We start from the raw sequence: 25,266 nt of genomic DNA on the forward strand, positions 1-25,266 counted from the left end.
AGCAGAAAAAAACCAAGAAAAACTGGTTTGAAAGCTTAGTAAGAAATAAAAAATCTCTACATGTTAAAAATCTTGCAGAAAAGAAAATTATTACAGTCAAGCATGACAAGCCAAAGCTAGGAAAGCTGAACGCAATAATCACCAAGAACTCTCATCCTGAATATATAATCATGCAAAATTCCAGGTGTAAGTTGTTCCCTAGGTCAATCACATGTTCCAAATTCAATCTGTTTAATACAGGGTCAAATTTTTTGTTTCCCTGATGCCTTGCCCAGCTTTACTGGCAATTTTTCCTAGACCAAAAGCTAACTTCACCAACTCATTAAAGCTTGAAGAGCTCTAGAGAAACTTTTAAATACAAATTAATAGCAGCCAGTCAATTGGCAGTCAGTTAACCTGTGGTGAAATAAATAAACAACTTGCCCTAACCCTGTCCTTTGCCCTTCCTCAGGTCCTGGAATGCTTTTGAAAAATGTGGTCACAACCCTTGGACTGAGGGCTGCCAGGCACGAACACTGACATCTGTTCCAGCACTTGGTGTCTGGGCTCAGGAGGGGCTTTCAGCCCATCCCCAGGGATGTGAGCTCTGCAGGGTTCAAAAGCACTTCATTTAGTTCAGTGTGTCAGTGGAAGAATCAAAGAGGAACTTGATTTTCCCGGCCTAATTATGTTAGGCACTCACCTGTCAATTGAATTAAGTCAAGTAGCTATGAAAATCTTCAGACATCTACATGCCTCCTGTAAGGAAATTAAAAGCCAAATGTTTTAAATCCCAGGATGTTTTAAAATCAAAATTCTGCTCTAATTAAAGTAAGTGACTGGACTATTTAGCATAGAGGAGTAAAGGAGATTAGTACCAGGCTCCTTCTTCCCTTGCTCATCGTTAAGCAGCGATGAACATTCACTGAAGGTAACATCTAGAGCTAAAACCATCTTTCCTTTCTACAGCAAAGCCTCCCTCACTTCCACTCTGTCAAAAGATTAGTTGTAGTGATGTGATTGAGGAATTTTTCTTCGATATAACTAGACCTGTGTTTTTCCATAAGCACTGATAAAGAACTCCCTCTTAATACAGCCTCCTAGGCAAAAATGTGTGGCCAGCACTCTCACTTAAAAACTGCCTGCTTTGCCTGAATGCAGGTTTTATAAAGCACTAGAATAAATAAATAATTCTACAGGCCTGTGCCCAACAGTTAGTTTTAATGGCAGAAAAAAAAACCAATCAAGTGATTTTACGAGTCCCAGTTAAAAGTAATTATACCCTGTAAGTGCTTTAAGTAAGTGAATGAGACAGACAAATCTGATAACAAATTGCTGCCTCATGGTGAGCTTCCTTTGCAGTTAATTCAGTCTCACCACTGCAGGACACTGCTGTGCATTGCTTTGCTCTGCACTGAGCCCAGCTTTGGCCCTGTTCTCATTTATCCCACCCCACTGAGTGCAGGGGGTGTGGGATTCAGCTGTTTGCGTCAGGAGATGTATAGCTAGCAAATGTGGTGCTGCAAAACTGGGATGGCTTTAGGAAGCAAACAGCACTAATGGGGATAAATTTGACTATTTCATTCTAGTTTCACTGTGTTATTTATCCTGATGCTAGGGTGTTTACCCAAACACCAAGCACTGTCTGTGTGTTTATTGGGAAGCTGAGAAACCAGTTTTGGAATAATTCGCACGTCTCCAATAGCATTTTCAAGAATGCATTTTCAGCAGAATGCTGATTAGCTCTGCTGTATGTAATAAGTGTTTTGGTTGGAACTGGGTGTCTGCAGGTAGTCTTGAGGGGAAAATAAAGGTAGTGTGGGGTTTTTTTCAGCCTCTCATGTTAATATAAGGTACCGCTCCTTCCTTGGGCCCATCCCCATCCAGTGCAGTGAAACAGTGGGATCACTGCTGGAAACACCTTTACCCAAAAGGAGAATGTCAGAAGGCATTAAGGAAATAGCAAATATAGTTCACAAACACTATCACCTCCTACAGCTGGTGGGAAAGTTTCAGGTGAGGTAATCAAAAAGACCCAACAATTTTCTTGGTGATTGTTGTCAGTCTCCTTACTGAAACTCCCTCTGCACTGCTTGGAAACGAATTTGTCAGGATCAGTGAGTAATTTCTATCTAACTGCCTTTTACTTTGGTCTCCCCATCTTGATAAGGACAGGAACCTTATAAATAATTAGATTTGTTACTAGACTGTACTAATATTATTAATGTATTCCATTTTTTATTTATTCCTTCAAGTACATCAGTGGATGATGTATAGACTGCTTACATGGGGAAAAAAGTGCTATGCAAAGATATTAAAAAAATTCTATATACCAAGTAATACCAAAATTGATAGCAGAGGAGATGCTGGTAAGTTGTACATTTTATTCCACAAAATCTGCTTTGTACTGTCTTATAATACAAAGTAAATATACCAGAAATTAAGGAATCCTTTGTTAATTGTGCTTATAGATGTCACAGTTTATTAACTATAGGGAAGTGTACTCTTAAGTTTGGGGTTTTGTTTTGGTAACAATATATTTTTAGGCTTCTTCCATATAAATATTTAAGAGTATTAGTTCAATTTTTTTTTTTTTTTGGAAATGTCTAAAACACAATTTTGCTTTTTTTTATTTTAGTTATTGCAATAGGAAAAAATGCTTTAATTTTTTTATTGTCAAACAAGGTTACCCTGGAACATCTGTCAGGTATAATGGGTAATGGGTGCTAATCCAGAGGATCAGACCAGAGCAGCCTAATCCTCTCTGGGATGACTATACCAGTAAATTATCCTGGAGAAGGGGTTTATTTCTGTAATACATTTTGCTTTGCAGTGACTACAGGCTGACCCTCTTAAGTCTAAAGTAAATGCACAATAGCTTACTGCAATAAAAGGAGCTGACACGTATTTTAAAGTAAGAATATTCACACTAGTAATCACCATGGAATAGATAATGTATTATAATTTCACATTCTTCTTTTTTTTTGGTTTTTTTTTTTTTTTGTTTAGCTGACCATTCTGCAGATAGCAGAGGTATGAGCCTGAAGTGCACTCCATAAAAATATCCCCTTGGCTGAGGCATCCAGGGAGCTCTCCAAAGTTAAGAGTTCTGTGTAAAGAGTTTAGCACTCCTGTGGTTTCCCTTCTTTTTCTCTCTCTCTCTCTCTCCTGTAATGGGAGCACAAAGTCCAGTCTGGCTTGTGACAGCCCCTCTGTGAATAAAGCTGCTTTTAATCCATTTTATCAGATGCTTGCAGGAGCATTTGCACAGGCTTAAGGCTTTGGAGGATGGAGGAGATGGATTTAGAGAAATAAAGCTTGCTGATAGATGGGATCACTTATTAGAGATCTTTCATATAAATTATGAAAAATAGCTACAGTGAATTATAGCTGTAGGCTTTCAGATAATAAGCCTTTCAGGAAAAAAATAATGAAACTAAGTGACACTCAGTTCTGAGTTTTATTACCAGGCTGAATCATAATTCAAAGTTCTTTTAAAATTTGCAGGACGGTTTGCAAATCTTGATGAAAATGAAACTAAGCTTGATCATATTTAACCAGTTTAAGTGAGTTTTTGGCTGCTATTTTACTCCAGGAAGATTCCTCTCCAGTAAGGTTCCAGGTTATTTCTGTCTGCAGTCCATTGCCCACTGCCCTCGAGGTCCAGGCACTGTAATTTCCTACAGTCAGTTTTTGGGAAGTTATCCCTCATCAATATGGCAGGGCTAGGGAAAGCCTCCTGTGCCAAGCCAGCACTCCTCTCAAAACAGTAACATATTTAGTAACAGGTTGGAAGAAGAGAAGCCTCTGTTCTCCTGTTTCCATTCTCTGCTCATCCTTGAAATCAGCCTCTCCTCACTCCCACTGACTCTGGACTTTGCTCAGTCCCAACCCAGCCCAGGGAATCCCCAAAAAGCAGAGAATCTCCTGAACACTGTCCTTTAAGGGTGTCCTTAAGGGGATTTTTGTGTGGGTGCATGTGAAATATGATAGGCTGAGGTCTAGAGGTTTGTCTTGAGCCACTGCTGTCCCTGGAGAAATGGGAAATTTTAAAAGTTGGATGAAGTTTAGTAGCTGCATATAAACATCTGCCAGCAAAACGTTATACAGCAGCAAAGGATGTGGATGATAGAGGAGTTGTATTAAAGTGTCACTTTAGTGCTGCATCATGATTTAAAATAATATTCTGAAAGGGAGAGGGCAGAAAACAGAGACAATGAATGGATTGGTGCATGGTGCTGTGGTGTGGCATGTTCTTAGATCTTCTTTTGGGGACTGTGGAAGGGATAAACAGAGGCGATGAGTGGTGTGAGGAATGCATGAATAAACCAGAACTGTGCCATACTGAGAGGAGCTGTGGTGGGGGTACAAAGGGAATAAAAGGTAAGTGTTCATGACCTTTTCCAATATGCAACAGCTGAAACCAGCAGAATGCAGGTGCAAAGCAAAGGGAATGGTGCTTGGTTCAGAGACACTTTGCTTACTTGTACAGATCAAAATCTTGCACAGGTTTGAAAGGTCGAACCAATACAGCCATTCATATGTTCCCAAGGTCAAATACTTCTAGTTCTTGTCCTTTAAAAGTCTCTTCTCCATGCATGATTGAGCTCCATTATTCTACTCCATCCCATCTACTTGCTTTTAATTTAGATGTTTTAATTTTGCCATTCTTTACTTACCTTTGAAACTTTGACGTATTATTGTAATGCAAATTTAACTCTGTGTCCCCAAAAAACCCAGCTGAAGGAATTTAGTGATAGAAACCCCAAGATCTTTTGCAGCAAAGTTTTCCATGGAGTTCCAGTGTCCCTGCCTCATTAATATGCATTGGCATTAATTGCATTCAGGTTAGGTTTTGCTATGAAGAAAGTATGTTTTTTCAAAAATGGTGCTTTATATCAAGGACACCACCAGTGGAGTTGCATAACTTTATTCAAGGTATTTCACAACATTAATAAACATCTTACAAAAGTTTGCTTATCCACAGCATGGTGTAAGATCTTTATGAAAAATTATTATTCAATTCACCGTTACTGTCTTAGGATTCATCACATTGACTCTCCTCATATATATATATATACATATATATATATATATATATATATATATATATATATGGTGTTTAGTAGTATTCCAGAGTTCTGATAATTCAGATTTTTCTTTTGCATGGTTTAATAAACCCAAATTAGGTGTCCTCCTTTTTGTAGATTACAAGAATTACTTTTAAATCATTTCAAGGTAGTGTATCTCCATAGGGTCTTCCTGCTATTTCCACTGCTTTCCATGCACAGCATCCTGGTAATACTTCAAGTGGTTTAAAACCTGTAGTTTCTACTAGCTGATAGCAAGAGCTAAGTGCAGAGTTTCAGGTGAAATTTCCATAGTACAGAAATGCCTTTTCAAGTGTAAACTACTGCTATTTCTTGAAATAAAATGCTAACTCACTCTGGATTTAAATGGAACAGATTTTATGAAACATCACTGTAGAAAAGTGTTAGGAATGTGTGAATTTGTCATGTGTCAGCCAATATTCAAAATACCACTCTGAAGTGACTTGTGCAATTCTATTAATGGACAAAATTTTGGTGAGGGAGTATTTCAGTTTGGATATGAATCAACAGTGTTTGCTAGCAGTCCAATCATGCTGAATTACAGTTAAAGTGCTACTTTAAATAATAAGTACTTTCTGAATATAATTTTAATTTTATGACTACTGTTCCTCTCTCTTGAGAATAAACAGCATTGTTATGAAAATATTCTAATCTGATAAACATAAATTTTCCATTTTAAAGTCCCCAAAAATATATTGGAAGTATAGGAGTTGCCAGCTGTGAAAACTGCAAGCAAATACAGTCTTTCCCCCCAGATTAACTCAGTTCTGGATGTTCTGTTTACAATATTATCTTTTATCTTAATCCACCTGAACCAAAGAACTCACAGTGAAGAAACTCTGAGAAAATAATCCGAGGGGTTTGTTTTGTCTTGGAATATTTGACATGTTTGGGATTTCAGGCTGAGATTCTATCCCAGACAGACTTGCCATAAAGCAGGAACCATTGCACTGAGGCTGTACATGTTCAGTGTTTAACTGGTATTACCCTAATCTGACATGACAGACATTTCCATGCTCTCTCACAACAGGCCACATTACCATCGATGTATTTAGAGAATTAAAAAAATCTTGTGTGTAATTTTCTCATAAATGATAAGCAGAGTTGTGTGTGATGCATTGGTAACGTATGGTAAACACAGATGTGTGTATGGGATGACAGAGTGAGGAAGATATTAATTACATCTCATCTATGAAAATGTCCAAGAAGGACCAAGCAGTTTCATTAATTTTGGGGTTTTTTGTTTGTTTGTTTTTTCTGGTAAGCAAACTTTCTTCTAAAACCTTGTAACTGAGTTATTGCCATTTGTATCTTTGTGCTTATTGTGCTTGGGTGTATTACTGGGGAGTGAGGCTTGGATCAAAATTAACTTGGAAATAGCCTTCAGCATGATAAATATTTGTATTTAAACAGAACCCAGGGAAATCCTTCTAGCCTCTGACAGAGCCCTGAAGGGGAGCTGGCAACTGCATAGCAAACTGAAGTGTGCAAATCTTCAGTCTCACAGCAGACCCAGTAAATATGTGCAGTGTGCCACAGCAAATATGGGAAGGCTTTTAGCTACAGATGTGTGTAAATGTTTACAAATACGATTAACTGCAGAGCACAAAATCCATTCGCAGCATCAAAGGCAAAACTAAAATTACTTTTTCCTGCCCCCCCTCCAGGATTATGCTGAGAAGAAAAACACGATAGCAAAAGCTCTGGAAGATCTTAAAGCCAACTTCTACTGTGAACTCTGTGACAAGCAGTACTATAAACACCAGGAGTTTGACAATCACATTAACTCTTATGATCATGCTCACAAACAGGTAAGAGAAATCTGCTCACCACTAAAACTTATTTTCAGACAGAATAATTAAATGAGGTTTCCTTCAGATGGGTTGGGAAATCACTGTGGAGTTGTCCTCAACTGCAGATTTTGGAAAGCAAAATGTTTTCTTGGAAACAAATCTTACTGTAGAGATTTTACAGTCAAAAATTCTGAGGTGGGAAGAAAGAGAAATTTGAACAATTTAATTGTGAAGAGGAACAGGGAATGATGAATAATAATGAATAATGTGATTAAAATTGTAAATATATAATTTCCTTCTTACCAGTTTAATTTTTCACATAAATGCTGTGGTGTGCTTCAGACATGACTTACTGGAAAACATTTTTTGGAACAGATGTACTAAAGGAACTCGACATGCTCTTTGGCAAACTTTTTTTTTTATTGCAGACCCAGTTCTGAAACAGGCTATGACTACTTAAATTAGTGCGGCTCTGAAAGGAGCTATGATTTTATTTCAGTGCACTGTATTAAAAAAAGGTGTGTCAATGAAAGGTTTCTGTGTGTTAGCTTTAAAGCATCAGTACTTAGGTTTCTGTCACCACATTGTATCACTTTACCTCTGAGTCTTTGGTGAGATAAAAGCAGTGCTTCCACAGAATGAGAGAGGCAATGCATGCCAGGCAGCATCCTGATCTGCAGAGGGGTTAAATCTATTTCATTCAAAAGGAAAGACTTTGCATCTTGACCCTCCTGAGGTAATGGTAGTGTAAAGGTGTGCAATAACTGTTCAGAAAATTCCTACACAGGCCACTTAGCTGGTAATTATTCTGTACCTTTTCTGATTTTTTTAAAGTCTGGTGAAATCATATGGTTGTGCATCTGGATTTCATTCTAATTGAATCTCCCTTTTTCCTGTTACTCTGTTCAGGGTGAACACAGATAAGCTACTATATGTTTTATATCTGTTTTATATAGAATAATGATTTGCTCTTCTTTTCTTTAGCACTAGTCCCTGAAACATTTCCCTCTCTCTCTTTCACTGGTGTCTTTATTTAGCCCATCATTTACACTGTCAGTGTGAGTGTTAGATTTAGTTTGGAGAGCTGTGCAGGTGTGGCCCTCAGAAGCAACAGCAATCTGTGAGAAGCTGGAGGGAAAGAAGCATACATTAGATAAGAAATTAGCAGGTAGCTTCATTGCATCCTGTGGCTGTTTGTTATGAGTTTTATTTAAAGTACAGCTGGAACTGATTCTTCAGGTGTTGCATTCACACAGCAGCACATCACTGATGGGTGGCAGGAAAAGAGAAGTCATGGGCAGAGTCTGCTCCACTTGACCTCACTTAGGATTTATATTTATTTATTTATTAGTGCTGTGAAGCACTTTGAAGTGAGAACCTGAGGGCTGCAGTCCTTGTTCCTCTATTTAGTATTGATGAAAAATCGATTTTGAAGCTGAGGTCAAGTGTGAGACTTAAGAGGAACTTTTTTCCCAGTGTTTCACATGGTAATTCTTGTTTTCTCATGGCTTTGGGCAGGAGATGGTGGGCACTGCACCAGCCTCTGATGGAGCACGGCAGCTCCTGCCTCTCCATCTTTTCTGCAGGGGGTCTGTGTATCTGTGTTTGGTGGAACACAGGAAACCATCCTCTTCCTCTCTTCCACATTCCCAAGTCTAATCTCCATGCTAGAAAACAAAAAACAAACAAAACCCCTCCCCCCAAAAAAAATTCCAAAAAAACCAAAAACAAACAAAAAAAAAACCCCAACATTTACAATTTTCAAGTAGATAAAGTTGTATGCATGCTTGTTTGGCCAAAGTAAAAATTTTCAGTGATGTTACTTGCAGATAAAACTGTTGATTCCCGAGACAAAATGTTGAGTTTAGTTCTCCTGAAATATGTTTTTTGTGATGGCTTCTGTCAGTCCTATGAAGAAGAAACATTCCTCTTCCCATATTTTGGGTGTAAAAGGTGGCAGGCAGCATGTGCTGCAGCACAGGCTCCCTCTGATTTGCTCTGTTTTCAAGAACTTCATACCAAATGATATTTTGGGTAGTTTTAATAACCTTGCTGTAGACATGTGCAGCTGCTACTGTTGAATGCTCTGATTTTGTCCCAAGTCCTCTTATGTCAATGGCAGAAGTTTTCCAGCAGCTCAGTAGAAGTGAGAGGAATTAGTAATCTGTCTTTGGATTTTGCTGCTTTTTTTTTTAAATTTTAAAATTTTTTATTATTTTTTTATCACACCTTTCTATTACTTTGGTTCAGTGATCCCAGCATCCAAGAGTGGTTTCTATATGACCAAGTGGATGAAAGCTCTGCCTAAATCTGAGTTCATTCCAGCTTTTCTGAAAAGCCATATTTAATCCTAACTGTGCAGTCTGTTATCACACCATCTAAGCCATGGGAGGGTTTCTGTACAGTTTCTGTGTCTCAGTTCTATTGTAGAAGATTTTCTTTCCATCCATTCAAATGTTGCTAGCCCACAGAATTTACAGGGTTTAAACCAGGAGATTTATTTTGTGGGTTTCCTCCACAGTGCTGTCAGGTGTTGGTTGTGCTTTGATTTGTCTTAACAGCTTCTGAACATCCACTTTGAGATAGTATGAACACCTTCTGAGCAGTCCAGAAAGAAAGCACAGGGCTAGGGAAAACCCAGTTTTATTTCCTAGGACCTGAAGGAGTTTAGTGTCTCAAGAGCCCCACTGCCTCTGTTAGTGTTTTCCTGTTCCTAGCTTTCATAGTATTGTTTGGAGAGCACATCTGCAGCCTTTATGAAATACTCCAGGAACAGCAACTTGCAAGCAGTCAATGGTAATGGAGAAAAATGAACTCTCTGCTCTGCTTTGAAAGCTTAGACAAAGAAAAAACACCCCTAAAAAATAAAAGGCTGGTGTCCTTAAAAGCAGCAATGTTCTGAGCTCAGTACAGAGAGATGAACAAGCAAGGCAGAACTGCTATTATTGAATACAGTAATGAGGGAATTGCTGCTTGGTAATGATGGGCTAAACAGAATGCAGGATTTGAGACCCATGCCAGGGCTTTAAAAACATATGTGTGACTCTGTGCAGCATTTCCTACATCCCTGAAGTGCTGAGAAGCCCTACCTGTGCTCCTTGGGATGCTGCAGGTTTGATCCATGTGGCTGAGCATTAAGCCTGAGGCTCTGAGTGACTTTTGTGTCGTAGCTGCTTGGGCTTGGTGAGTTGTGCTGTCCTGGTGAGGAAATCTGGAGCTCACAGCCCTGTCCCCTGTGCCACTCATTCCTCCAGGGATTTTTGTCACTACAGGATTTGGAAGCCTGCATCCCAGAACTTCTGATGAATCACCTAATACCACTTGAGCTTGGTGTTCTTTGCCCTCCCAGGAGGACTCTTCCAAATCCCAAACAACAATAATGATAATAACAGCGAAAGCTGGGATGATAAATAAATAGCCCTAATGTGTTTGCATCCACAGATGAAAAGACAATCAATTAAGTAAATTGTAAGCAGGAATTTCCCCCCACAGAATCTGAGGTCATTTCTCAAACTGTTCTCTCTGGATGAAAATGATCTCTGTGCTCTACAAATGTATTTAAAGTTTTACACAGGGAATAATGCACAAGTTTTATGTGGGAAGACTAAATTATTAGTTGTCCCCTTTCCCTGTTCCAGACACAGATTTCTCCTGTCTACACTTTTCTCTTCTCCTTGCATCCTTTTCTTTGCACAGTTTCTTTGACATCAGTGCCAAATAAATTGGAGATAATCTCTATTCATATTAGAGAATATCAATCTCTAGTCAGTTAAAAGTCCAAACTTGAATAATTTTCATGTGTTTGAATAAATATTTTGTGGAATATGGGTGGAGAACAAGAAGTTTGGAAGTGGAAAGGTGTGATTAGATGTAACAATAATATAACCCCCATCCTTTTACTAAACCTGTACCTCCCATGAGTTACAAGGCATGTAAGGTATAAATTAAGAGCAATATAGAACACTTGGGATGCCACTATTCCCATCACAGATAATTGGATGTTAGCACTTGTTTGAGCCTGCAATTTAAAAACAAAACAATGAATCCTTGTAGTCACCATTAGAGCTCTTTTTAAAAGCAGAATTATTCCCTCTGAAAAAGAAAAACCCCATCTCTTCTACCTGGCTGGCACCTGCAGTGCACCTGCAGCTTCTGGCACACCCCAGAGTTTGTATCTGTGTGCAGGGAAATGGCACAAGTACTGGGAGAGTTATACCGTGATGGAAATAAACTCTTCACTGAGAGGCAGCAGTATTTTATGTTATTTTATTTTGTTCTTCTATTCCATTCTATTTTTTGAAACGTAGAAATAATGATTCTAAAAAAAACACCTGTTGTCTTCTAGAGCAGTATGTCCATAACTTTGGTGTAGTGCAGGATAAAAAGTGAAGAGTTCCAAGAATTTTCTGAAGATTTGCTTCATGAACAAAAAGTGGTGCATTGTGGGTCAGATTTCAGGCATGTTCACTAATAAGAGATTTCATAAAATAACTCTGCTGTGAGGAAGGATGCAGGATTCAGGTGCACATGCCCTTAGATGGAGCTTTTGGGACACTGGAAAGCACTTGCAGTGTCTTTTTGTTTTTTTCATTCCTTGCAAGTGAAAATAATTTTTGGCAATATATTTCAGCATTTCTCTTCTTTATATTTTTCTTTCAGGCTAAATGATTTATTATTTTTAATATAACAAAGTCAGGTTTTTTGCAGCTGAATTTTCTGGAATGAAATTTTATATTCCTTTTATATTCCTTCTCTTACTTTAGATGTTAGAGAGCTACATCTTGGTGCATCCTTGTGGGCAGGCAGTCTTATCTACCCAAGCATAGAGGAAATTTAAACATTTGTGTTTGAGTCTATCTTGTGCAGTCTTTTCTTGCTGTTATTGCTTTCCCAAAAAGTAATTTGGTTTGTCTTCCTATATTTCTTTATTTTTGTTCCCCTCAGGAAAACATACTCATCTCTGTAGCCTTTTTAAATATTAAGGGAAAGCAAACAAGTGTTCAGCTGTGAATTTATATACAGATCTGTTTTTGTAATGCACATACAACCACGAAATGAGCCCCTCCTCTCCCAAACACACACTGTATTTCAGGTTGGTTTGGTTTTTTTTTCCATCAAGATTGCATTATTTAATGATCTTTTGTGGTTGGCTTGGTGGTTCTTTGGGTTTTTTTTTTTAGTGAAAAACTTCTTTTTAAGTTTTAAGCACTTGTGCTGGCATTAATGCTAATGAGGGTCATCACCAAGTCTATTAATTATAGCTCAGCCCTGCTGGGAGCACTGGAGCTGAGCCTTGTGATAGACTTGATGCTTCCTTTCTCTAAATGATAAAAACAAACGCAAAGCTTTCTGCTGTTCCTGTGAAGAGAAAGGCAGAAGTGCCAACCTGACAGGAGCCCCTGGGCCACGAGGGAGGGAGCCAGAGTGAGGATCTCCCTGCTCTGGGACAAGGGATGTGTCCAGAGCAGGGCACCAAGGGAAAAAAAATAATTGGAACAAAAATTTGTTTTTCTTCCAGTTTTTTGTTTTACCTATAAAATTTAATTCTTGATGGGTATCAGTGTAACAGAGTAGTTAGGCATTCTTTGGCTCAAAACTTGTCCTGACAGGTTAGATGAGGACATTTTTGAGTAAAGTATTAATCCTGCAAAATGCAGTTTTGTTGCCAGTGAGTGTTCTGTTTTCTCATTACCAAAAAAAAAAAAAAAAAAAAAGACATATCACTATGTCCCTGTCACAGTAATTACAACAGAAGAGATACTGTGTAACTTTTTCTGTTTTCATGTTTGGGAAATTTGATTCTGTAATAATGTTTGATTAACTAATTGACTTATTTTTTTTTCTGAAGAAGTGTTTTTAGAGCAAACACAATTACAGTGGAGGAGTGATACCCCATCTGTCCCACTAATAGCCTGCAAACAGAATATTAACCCCAGGCACTGGCACTACTGATTCCACGAGGAGCCTTAAACAGTGGCAAACTTTCCTCAGATAAGAAACTTAGCATTTACCCTCAGTTCTTTATTTTTTTTCCTGGTTTTGAATTATTGCAGCCTTCTCATTTCTGTCCTTTTCAATATCCAGACCAGCCTGATAACCCGATGAGTCACTAAAATTAAATTTCCATGCAAAAAAATTACATTTTTTTTTTCAAACTGTGCATTGCTCATTTATTACTATTTTCCAAATCTAGATTGTCACTTCAGTGACAGGAAAGAAATTACTGCACCAATGTAAAGCAGGAGGGAGGAAGGAGTACGGGACAGGAAGAAACATTGCTCCATACATCCTGCATGTTCCTTTCCTTCTATTTAAAACTCTGATCATATATTTCAGTCCATATATTGGGTCTTTTTAAATCAGTTCATGAAAATTTCTGCATGCAAATTACCAGAACTTGGGGCTAATTTTAAACTTTGCTTTACCACACCAGGATCTATCATATTTCTGCTGTTTGGCCAGCACTATTCCAAAAGAAAATACTTTTTTCTGTTCATCAGTAAGATAAGAATGGACACAATAATTAGGACTTGAGGATAGGAAAATTGCAGTTTTTTAGTTCATGATTCTGAGGCAATGCATCTTTTGACATACAGTGTCTTGATGGGGAGAAATGATTAAAAATTTGTACAAGCATGGAGATCAGATGATGGTTTGCCTATCACTCACTTTGTTGTATCAGGCAACAGATTAGCTAAGCAATTACCTTCAAGATAAATACTGCTTTTTATTTTCCTTTGTGCTTTAGCAGTCCACAGTTAATTTAAACTTCATTATGACTGCCAAATTCAAACCAATCAGCAGAACACCTTTTCTGCAGTTTTCAGAAATTCTAGATGCAGTTCTACTGCTGTCCTGAAAGTAATCAAGCAGATTGCAGATTAACTGTAAGAAATGAATAATGAGAAAAGCATTTTGTTACTCCTTAGTTTTGAGTTGTCAAGTGATCAAAAAGAAAGCAAAGGAAAAATGAATGCATTCCTAGTAGTGTATTAAATTCTGACCCCTCAAGGTGAATAATTTCTTACAAGATGATCTAATTTACAGAAACAATTCAGTGGTGTATGTCAGTGCTCCATGCCTGATCCTGCAAAAGCCACCTTGTAGTTTCCTATTTGCCACCAAAAAAGAGATTCAGGATATTTATTTTTGCCCTCTGGGAGCTCTGCTAATATTCTACTTCATGCCCTGCAGCTTGTGCATGCTGGTTTCCATGTGAGAGCTCATTCTTCTTTGGGAAGAACTGAGCAACCTTTTCAGTACAGACCACAGCCATTCTTAGGGTAACTATCGCAGTCTTTGCTGATCCTTGCAAAATCAGCCCTCCATTCAGATTAAAAAAAAAAAAAAAAACAACTTGTTCTTTTTTTAGTGGTGGCTCTGACCTGTTGATGAAACTCAGTGCTGCAATCAGTGCTGCCTTTTGTGAGGAGATGTGACAAGGCAAACAAGCTGCATGGCAGGGAGAGAGTTTTTGCCACAAGCCATGGTGCTGCCCATGCTGCAGCTGGGCCAGCAGGACCTCAGGGGGAAACAGCAATTACAGCAATTTCACGACTATAAGGTGCACCCTTTTGACTAAAATTTTGGTCCGAACCCGGAAGTGCGCCTTATAATCCGGTGTGCCTTATATATGGACAAAGTTGGGAAATTTGCCAACATGGAAGTGCGAGCTGTGAGCCGCGCCAGCCGGTGCGGGGTCGGGTGGGAGTGCCGGGCCCCGCGCACGGGGAGGGCGCTTGGGGCTGCATTTAAAGGCTACACCAATCCGTGAAAAATGTTTGCACATTGAGCCCCTGCCAGTAAACTCCACGACCGCGGGATTCCGTTACTAATTCATTACTTTGTTGCACGCGGCACGGCTCCTCGCTGCAAAAACAAAGTGCGCCCTATAGTCCGGTGTGCCTTATGTAATGTACAAAGTTGCGAAATTTGCCGACTCCTGGAGGTGCGCCTTACAGTCTTGAAATTACTGTACTTTTGTCCTGGGTATTTCAATTGCAGCTTGCACAGAAATGTCTTCGAGGTCCTAAACCACCCTAGGATTGTCCAGCAGAGGTTTTTCTTCTCTTTTTCCCCATGCAGTCTTGGCTGCAGAGCCTCTGCTGGCTGGCTCTTGTTTCAGTTTGCATTTTTAATTGGTGCCACAACTACAGCTCTATAAGGAGGGGTCTGAGTGGCTTCTGAATTTAAGTTTTTTGCAAAGGAATGAAATCAGAAAGGTCTAGATCAGGTGAGCATTTGAAGGGTGGCAGGAATGTGTTTGTTTTGTGCTCTGCTGGCACACAGGCAGCAGTCATGAGGACTTTTCAAGAGTCAATGAAAAGCAAACTTAGACATGTGCCCCTGCCTCGTCCTGTTTGTGCTTTGGATTGGCTGAGGCTTTCCCTTCATCTCAAGGATATCATTCACTTTTTCCAGACATACCTGCTGGCTCTCTCTGTGTTTCCACTCTTGTTCTTGATGAACATCCTTGTGGCAAACCTGAATGATAACGTAAAGGATTTCTCAGTTTCTTCCAAAGTCTCCATGTAAGGCAGAGGAGTAGTGGCTCAGCATCACACGACTGAAAGTGTGGGTGCCTTTTGTTTGAATAATTAAAAAAAATAAAAAATTAAGGCATTCAATCTGCAGAAGACCATATAAATACAAGCATTGTATGGGACCACCTCCCTCTTGCAGAAATCCTTCTTGCCTTGAATTGTCTGTTCCAACAGTATGTTGCATCTTTTCTTAAATTAAAACTGGCAAGAGACCCATGGTACACTGTAATATAAATTATAAATTGCATTAATTCAAGTTCATTCATGATTAATGCAACTACTTTTAAATGCCTGGCTTCTCTGATAGCACTCACTGCTGTTGTCTTGGCGTGCAGTCTTGATACACATAATGACAACAAGAGAGGACAGAAGTAAACCCTGCTCCTGTACCTCACCTTCCCTTTTCCAGCTCTGAAATTCAATTAAATTGAAAAAAAATGCAATAAAAAACCTCAAACTTTTTAAATGTTGATTTTTAAATTTTTATTTTAAACTTTTTTTTTTTAAATTTAATAGTTGTTAAGTGCTTGCTTGCACTGTCATCTGTATGCCACATCTGGTACAGGATCTCATTGTGTTACATGATTTATAGCTACAGAAGGATATATCTGCTTCTTACAAATTGCCTGTAATGAGAGCTGGAAACAAAGCAGGGGACTGCCAGTGACTGGATGGAGAAGGGTTACAGCAGTGCCAGAGCTTAGGGATCATTATTGCAGGCTTTCCTAACACTCACAAAGAGGACAAATTAGAAAAAGTAAAATAAGGGAATGAAGCATTGAAATGGTGCTTATCAAAGTCACCCTTAGTTGTTTTCACTGTTTTTTCTGAGAAAGCCTTGAGCTATCAGGAATGGTTCTCTTTCTTGTTTTGTGAGACAGAGCCTGCTGCCCCCTCTCCTTCTCTCTCATCTCTCCTTACAGTCCCACTTCTCAGCCCCAGCAGGAGACTTTTCTTCTGTGTCATTTCAAGACTCATTTCTTGCTTAATGAATCCTCCTTTTCCCCTTTGTTTGGAGAGTACAGCACATGCTGCTGATGCAGTTTATTTCATTTTCTTCCCTCCTTTCTGCCCACACTTTTGCATTTCTAAGGAATACCCAATTAGCATAATTCTCTTTGCATCGGCCTAATGTACAGGGTGAGTTAAAAATTATGGATTGTGTAATGAGAAATGCACTAAAAACCTCATCTAAGATAAATGTTATGGTCAGGGTGGGAGGTTTCTGTGCTCACTGGATGAGAACACTTCTGAGTCCCAGGCTGTCTCACACCTGCTTTGCCTGCAAGGCTGACACCTCTCACTGAGGTGGCACAGTGGGAGCTCCAGTCTGAGCTACTCCTTTGTGACCAACACCTTCAAGTGGCCAGGGCCTAAGATAACTGAGTTCAGCTGGGATCAAAAAGAGAAAAAACAAAGTCTCTGAGGGGCAGGTGAAACCACTGGGGTATTAACAGCTAAAGGAAATACTCTACAGGGAATATTTAGGAGATGTTTTTTGTGCTCAGAAGCTCAAAAGTAGGTCAGATGGAGCTCAGCAGATGTCCATCCACCCCATGCCAAAATTCCTTCAAGGCATATATTACATACCTGAGGCTATTTTATGATCATTTTACTTTCCTAAGCTAAATTTTTAAAAAATCAAACCAAAATCAGAGTGAGGAGGAGTGAATGTCCGAGCAAAGCTTTTATTACAATGAGCAATAGGATTTGTGATGGTGGGAGCTGGGCAGCCTTTAAGATGATGGTGATGTGGGGGTTTATTTCACTTAAATAATGCTAGATAATGTCTTAAATGATAGCTAGTCTTTTCCAAATGACTCTGCAGGTGGCAGATTTTCTTCCCAAGTGCTGTTAGGGTATCTTGGGACCTTCACACCTGGCTGTGAACAAAGGGAAGCCAGAGTAGCTAATGACTCATCCCTGCCTCCATCAACAGGAAGATCAACAAGCAAAAATAGTGTTGTATCACTTTCCTTAAGCAATAGAGAAAATACTGCTTATTTTAAAAGTGCTGGTTCTGGAAGCTTCTTATTGCCTCAGCGTAAGACAAGTGTAAAAGTGTAGGTGTAAAAATCCATGTGTGTGTCCCTGCTGGAGAACAGCTTCTCTGGCTACTCACTGAGTGCTGGGGGTCCCCTGCCTCACAGGAGCTCTGTGCCCTCCCATTTGGGTATGCACATAGAGGACTGCTCCTCTGCAAACCCCTCCAGCTGCCATCTGACCTGGAGATGCCTGACCTGTTAGTTATTGTTAATGCAGCAAGGTTCAAGCAGTGTCCCTCTTTCCTTGGCCCACTGCACAGGTGAAGCAAACCCAGTTCTTGTTCTGATTTTTGATTTTATTTTAATTTTTTAAATTATTATTTTAATTTAATATATTAATTTTTATTTATTTTAAGTCGAAGTAAAGAAAAGTAGAAGCAATTTCCAAGCTCAGGTGACTCTTGGGGTGAGCCCCACACAAGCAAGTGAATGGCTGTGCACACACCCTCACTGTGTGCACTTTGAAAACATAATAAGTAAAGCCCACTGAGCTCTTAATAAAAATCTTGAAATATTACTCACTTCTGGGAGCACAGATGATTTCTGTGGAGTAAACTGCCTGGTGTATTGCTAAGAAAAATATTTTCTTGCACATTTGTAACTGCTGTCATTGACAGTAAAATTGCTTGAAATATAAAATAATGGTAGTGTGTTTGCCTACCATGACAGGAACTGTAAGAGGTTTTGACCTTTAGTAGGCTTTAATGGATGCTCTACAGAGGAACTGACGCTCCCATTTATTAATTTGTAATTGTCCAAAATAAATCCTGCTTTCTCCCTGTCTGGTAGATTGAAGCCTAGGGTATGCTAATTGTGCTGGCTCTTCTCCAGGCCTGACACCTTGACAGCTCTTGTCAGCTTTTAAAAGTTATTCCCTTATGAAAACTATACTAGTTATTCTCCATAATGGCCTTGCCACTCATCTCTTCTTTTTTTTTTTTTTTTTCTTTTCTTTTTCATTCTGACTTCAAAGTTTGTGCTTGGCGCTGACCCCCTGACAAGAGAGCGTTCTCTAATGATGAGCAGTAGGTCAGTGCTCCTCATTTTGGAGGAATGCAAAAAAAAATTAAATCCAGCACTTTGGTTAGCAAGTGTACACCTGGGACTCTTGCTTTAGCGAGGCTCAGGTATTTGCTCTTCATTAAAGAAATGAGGTTGTACAGTAAACTGATTTATTAGCTGTACCACCCAGTGCTCTAATCTCATCAAAACTCACACTGTGCAGGACTAGAGCATCTCATAATTTCTAAAAAAAGGTCGCTAATTAACATTTATGTGCTCCAGGACATGGTGGTGCTGAGGCTGGTGGCACATTTTCCTTGGAGTTGGAGCAATGTAATTGTGCTGATGGAGCTGCTGCCTCAGAGATACAACCCCAAGACCTTGACCACCACAGTAATTGCGGTTCCCAGGCTCTTACTGAGGAGAGAGGGTTGTAGCTCCAGCTGGGCACTGGCCAAAATCCAGGCAGGTATTTAGATTAATCCCCCCTGCAGCTTCATGTGGTGACAGTGGTTTTGTTCCCTTCCCAGCCTTGCTGTTTGGTGTAATTGTGCACTGCCAGAGATCTGCCACTGCCTGATCCCAGAGCATTGTGTTCCATGGACAGTACAGTGTACTCCCCAACCCCAGTGCCTGGAAAAGGATAACACCCCTCACTGTAACACTGTGGAATTAACTGTTATTGGAATTACAGGTTTTGGGTAAGGAAATACACTGCTGTGTGTGTTTGAGTCCTTGAGCCACCAGGAGTCACTGGTTTCTGCATTTGGGTTTCCAGGTCAGCAGATGAGCAGCACTAACCAGATCCCATTGAAGAGAACACGAGTTAAAGGCAATGCTTCTCCTTCCACTTGCTAGAAGTGTAGCAGCAGAATACTGTTTGGGACAGACTGAGGTGTTTTGATGAAGGGTTTTGTTGTTTTCTCCTGCTAACTTCTCTAACATGCTCTAGAGTCAAAGTTTTTCTCACTGTGACCTGGAAAATGGTGAAGTTACAATAATGTGGGGATCACACAGTAACTAAGAGAGGCCAATAAACTATGGCACTTCAGTACCTTGCCTGAGATAGAATGGTGCACTTAATGGTTTCACTATGTTTGGGATCTTCTTAGAGGGAAAGGTAAAACTATGAAAATCAGTTTTGATTAGAGTTTTAATTTTGATATTCCTGTTGGGCTGGCTGAGCCTGCAAACCAAGCTGCCAGCTGTGGCTTCCCAAATGGCCAGGACCAGAAGCAGCAGCTCTTAGAAAAGGTGACTGCCACCCCAGGTAAGCCCATTACTTTGAGGATTAAGATTGAAAGACTTTCCCATCACAAACCCAGTTCAGAGGGCCATTAGGACAGATCAGAAATAGCTGAGGAGCTGCACAAGAGAAGAAGGAGCAACTATTGTAAATTTTAAATGGTACCATTCTGAATGGGTATAAAAAGCAACATGACTGAGTCTTTTCTGAATGTCACATCCAATTGGCCATTTTCTGGTGGAACACAGAGTCACTGGCTCTTCTGTAATGTGTCACTGGCTGGAGAATCCTTCCTGGGTGGAAGTGGCAGAGGCACTGACACTAGCAGGAATCTGGACACAGATTGCAGATGTGCTGTGCTCAGGGCACCAGCTGGTGTCTTGAAGGTCAGCAGAAATTTCAAACAGAGTGATTTATTGTTGGTGATACCGCCCCAGGCAGGAGAGTTCACAGCATCAGAGTGATGCATCCCCCTTGTAGGCACAAGAGATTTGTTCCACAACATCTGTTTGAAAGAAGAGAGCAAGTCACAGCTCTGCTAATGCACCTCCTTGCAAGGGTGTGAGGCTGCTCCCTGCGATTGGATCAGGCTCAGGATTGCCTGGTGGAGAGCACTAGCTCTGCTTCCAGCACTGAGAGCTGCTGGGGGCTTTCACTGCTTAAATGTGCCTGAGTTTGATGGAGAGACTCACCTCGTGCTTCTGTCAGCTGCAGCTGAGGGTGTGTGCTGCCTCAGGGAGGGCTCTGAATTTCTGGTGGGCAACCAAAGATCCAAATTTAGGTTTTCAGGGAATTTGTTCTCGCACCTCACCTTCCTTACTGATTGAATGAAAACCTGAGGATTTAGCACTGCAAAATACTCATATTTTAATGCAAGAGGTACTTTAAATTGTGCAAAAATTATTAAGCAGTTCTTGTATTTTCTGTGGAGATAAAAGAATTTTTTTTCTTCACAAAGCAATTTCTCACACGGTATCTGATTATCCTTCTTAAATTTTAGAGAGGAAAAAAAGTGCTGAAACCTTAGTGTAAGATAGAGTTTCAAGGCATAACTCCATTCAATCTGTGCAGCAAAGTGCTATACATTAATAAAACTTCATGATAAAAGAAAACACTACAGAACTTTAACCAACATTAAAACTAAGTAGTTATTACTTTAGTTCCATCTTCAGTGATTTTCTAGCAAGTTATTTCCTTTTACAGAAATTTGGGTGATGCCAGCAGCTCACTCAAGGACCTGCTTCCTCAAAATTTGGGAGCTCCTACCAAGTCCAGGTGCAGGTTTTGCTGCACAAACCAGGCTCTGGTGCTGAATTTGCAGGATGGTGAAATGGGAAATGGCCCTGAAAGGAGCCCCATGTTTTGAGTGATGAAACTGGAGTGTTCTCCTGCTTTATTCTGGGAGTGGTCTGTGACTTTGCGGAGCTCTGTGCCGGTGTTAGGACAACATGAAGTGGGCCATGGGAGTTGCAGCCCATTCTAAGTAGTCAAACCAGAAATGAGAAGCAGTGTCAGTACTCTGCAAGGCTCTTCATGGCAGCTGCTTCTCTCTGACTCGATTTTTAGGCAGTTTTGTTTAGCAGCTTGGGCAGTACAATAAATCTGAGTGAGGGCAGAAATAGGGAATGGGTCTCCTGCTTTTCTCTGTTTGGAGCCTGTTTGTTCATGCCTTCCTTTAACTAAAGACAATTCTCACCACTCCCTGCACTGTGCATTCGTGTGCTGAGGTTTTGTGTCACTCTGGTAAGGATGGCCAGTCTTGCAGCTTAAATTCTGCTGAATTGTGCTTTTTACTGTGACTAGAAGGCATTTTAATGTGTGTGTGTTTGTGTTAGAGGTAGTCTATGAGTTCTGTTCAGGAGCTGTCTAAGCTTTGGAACTTGATGAATTTCCTCAGCCTGTTTGAGTCTCTCTGTGACTATGGAGGTGCATCCTGCACAACCAGGCAAGAAACAGTTTTGGGGCATGACATTTTGATGAATGGATTCAAGACTTTCATAAGGGATGAATCACTTCGATGGCATTGAGAGAGAGAATTCCAACAATAAATCCAAAATGTATGGAGAGAAAAAAGTGCTGCTTTTGTAAACCTTTCCTAAGCATCATCTGTGGCAATTTTGCAAGTAAAGGGAGAGCATGTGGAAGGAAAAAAGTGTCTTCCTGTTTTTTTGGTTTTTTTTCTATCCCAGCCCAGAGAGACTGCAGCATTTTAGTAAGAATTCTTGAAGAAGCAATGTGGGAATGTTAAGGCAGAAGTAACAATTTGAGCCCAGCCTACTTTAAGGATGTTGTGTAGGCTGGGAACAGGTATCTAAAATATCTGCCTTTCCATGGGAGATAACCTCTGGAGAAAACAGCTAAAGTTTTGGTAGGATAGAAGGAAATGTCATGATTTCCCTCTGTATTTCTATAGCTATTCATAGGAAAATAAGCACATAAAGAAATTTTAACCAATTTGTGAAAAGGTTTTCCTCTGTCCTTCATTAAAAATGCCCACAAGACTTTCTAGAAAGAAAAGGATTTGTGCAGTTGACAAAAATAAAAAGACAATTACTGTGGTGAATCAAGCAGGAAAACAGGGCCATCACTCACAGGGTGCTCCTGGCAAATTAAAGACCAACAAAAAACCCTGTTTCAATTCCACAGTGTAAATCTTGTGCAAAAGCAGAGAATCTGGCCTGTAAACACTTATTAATTGTGGAGTGCTACAGCAGTGCTTGTGAGGTGCTTGAGGATAGGGAGAGGTTTGTTTGCAGGGCTGGGACTTCTTGCAAGAGGATTCTTTCTTCTCTTCCCTTGGCTTTGCAGGAAGAGCAGGCAAAGGTTTCACAGCTCTCATCCATGGCTCTTGGTTGCTGAGTACTTTGTTTCTTTGAGTTTGCTGTAGGGAAAGAGAAGGAGGCACTTTTTAAACTTTTGTAAACATACAGTTACATTGACCTTGAGATGATAAAGCTTCTGCTCTTATTTTCCATTTTCTGTGGCAGTGCTTTATCCAGAAATACCTTCTCATGGAGCACAGATATTTTAAATCTGTCTTCTGCTGAGATATACAGAAGGTCCACCTAGTTAATTGCCCCTGTTATTTATGTGCCAGATAAATGGCTTTTTATGGTCTATTTTTTCTTCTTTTCATCAAACCTTGAGCTTATGGCAGTTCAGATATCAGAGTTCAGTGCTGTAGGTTGTGCTCTGTGCTGCCTTCCTTGTAAATTGGAACCTGCACTATGCAAGTGGATGATTTCTCTCCTTATTATTGTAAAGAAAGGTACAACAGGATAATGCCAGTTTTCCTTAGGAGTTGCTTTCTGCCTTTAACACTGTGGACTGAGATTTGGGTACATTTCCCTTCAGCAATAAGCTTTACATTATTAGCTAATTATTGTTTTTCTTAATTTCCCAGTGATTCTTAATCAAGGGCAAATTATCTCCTGATAGGTTCATGTCTGACTGAGGTAAAGAAATGTTGCCATGAATTCCTCCTGGGTTGTATTGGAACAGAAAGCTGGACCTGCTATACCCATCACCAGCTCTGTGCCCCAAGGCACCCAGCCCAGCACCTTCTGCACTTGTGGGGGTGAAAGAAACCCACCCAGCATGCAAAGCCAGGGATTTGTTAGTTTAGCTTGAACAAAAGTCCTATCAGCCTACTGAAAGAATTATTATTAGGCCAATTATGATCATACAGGCACTTACAGTCCAGATTATCTAATTATAAGAGCTCATTCCTGATAATGATACAGATATAATAAGCTTTCTAGTGTCTGATTCTTTTCTGGTGCTAATGGTCCTCCTGAAGAAGAAAAGCAGGGTGTCATTACAAGTTGTCAGCAATATGAGTTCCTCATGTGGGGGAGTATGATGTTGATCCTCTTTGCCAGGAAGAAGGTGAAGCTAATGTTGATGGTTTCTTTCACTCAGGTCTGTTTGGGGTCATTTTTATGTGTTTATTAGCACAAATAAATGCTCCACTTTGTTGCTACTTATCCAGTGATTCATGATAGTGTAGTCAAATGTATGCTATATGTAATAATTTATATATAATCATTTTTGCCTATGTTGGAGGCTTTTCCACAGAATCCCTGAATGGGTCAGGTTGGGAGGGACCACCTTGGGTCATCTGCTCCAGCAGGGTCATCCCAGACCACATGGCACAGGAATATTTACAGTGAGGGAGATTCCACAGCCTGTCTGGGAAACCTGCTCGGTGCTTGGTCACTGCACAGGAGAGAAATTCCTGCTCATGTCCAGGTGCAGCTCAATTCCTGCTCGCGTCCAGGTGCAGCTCAATTCCTGCTGGTGTCCAGGTGGAGCTCAATTCCTGCTCATGTCCAGGTGGAGCTCAATTCCTGCTGGTGTCCAGGTGGAGCTCAATTCCTGCTCATGTCCAGGTGGAGCTCAATTCCTGCTCATGTCCAGGTGGAGCTCAATCCCTGCTCATGTCTAGGTGGAGCTCAATTCCTGCTCTGTCCAAGTGGAGCTCAATTCCTGCTCATGTCTAGGTGGAGCTCAATTCCTGCTCATATCCAGGTGGAGCTCAATTCCTGCTTGTGTCCAGTAGGAGATCAATTCCTGCTGTGCCCAGGTGGAGCTCAATTCCTGCTCTGTCCAAGTGGAGCTCAATTCCTGCTCGTGTCCAGGTGGAGCACAATTCCTGTGCGTGTCCAGGTGCAGCTCAATTCCTGCTCGTGTCCAGGTGGAGCACAATTCCTGTGCGTGTCCAGGTGCAGCTCAATTCCTGCTCTGTCCAGGAGGAGCTCAATTCCTGCTCGTGTCCAGGTGGAGCTCTCTGTGCATCAGGCTCTGCCCACTCCTCTTGTCCTGCTGCTGGGCACCATGGAGCCTGCTCCATGCTCTCACATCCCTGCAGACCCTGACAGACAGGGCTGAGCTCCTCATCTCCTCTAAAGGCAGACCAGCCCCAGCTCCCTCAGCCTCATCTCTCTGAGATGCTCCAGTTGCTCCATCACCTTTGTCACCCTCCACTGGACCCACTCCAGGGGCTCTGTGTCTGCCTTGTCTGAGCAGCCCAGAAAAGGACAGAGCACTCTGCATGAGGCCTCACCATGGCTTCATTCCCCTTGTATCCCTGAACTCACTTTTATCCATATTTTAAAGCTGCATTCCTCCAGCAAGCAGTAATGTAGCATTAGTGAGTTGTTTATGGCTCTGGGACCCTGCTGCCATCCCACTCCTTGCACATTCAAGGCCCCTGCTGTGAACTTGTGCCTGTCCTTTTGGGAGTCTCTTACAGTCTGTTGCAGCCCCGGTTTCCCTCAGCAGCCTCCAAGCTGTGGTTTAGAGATAATTAAAGGAACACTTTATTAGCATAGCATGGTGGCACACACAGCCCTGCTCTGCAGCCACTAACACCTCACTCTGCAGAAGCAGTGAGGCAGTAGAAGAGGCACATAAATGCAGACTTGCTGGCCCAACATTTTTTTTTTTTCATGGTAATGTCAATGGTGTTTTTTCCAGAGTTACTTTGCAACATACTTCATCTGCAGCGTTGAAACTGAAAACATAAATCATGCTATTAATTGGTCT

General features: G+C 40.6%; 1 protein-coding gene across 1 annotated transcript in view; it reads left to right on the forward strand.

Moving 5' to 3' along the window:
• Nucleotides 1–25,266, forward strand: part of ZNF804A (zinc finger protein 804A) — a 146,117-nt gene that overhangs the window by 100,728 nt on the left and 20,123 nt on the right. The window contains exon 2 of the mRNA XM_033065328.2: nt 6,758–6,901. Within this exon, the coding sequence (XP_032921219.1) occupies nt 6,758–6,901 (144 nt within the window). The remainder of the gene's footprint in view (nt 1–6,757; nt 6,902–25,266) is intronic.

The sequence above is a fragment of the Catharus ustulatus genome, chromosome 7 (genome assembly GCF_009819885.2).
Source record: "Catharus ustulatus isolate bCatUst1 chromosome 7, bCatUst1.pri.v2, whole genome shotgun sequence".
In the NCBI taxonomy this organism is placed as follows: Eukaryota; Metazoa; Chordata; class Aves; order Passeriformes; family Turdidae; genus Catharus; species Catharus ustulatus.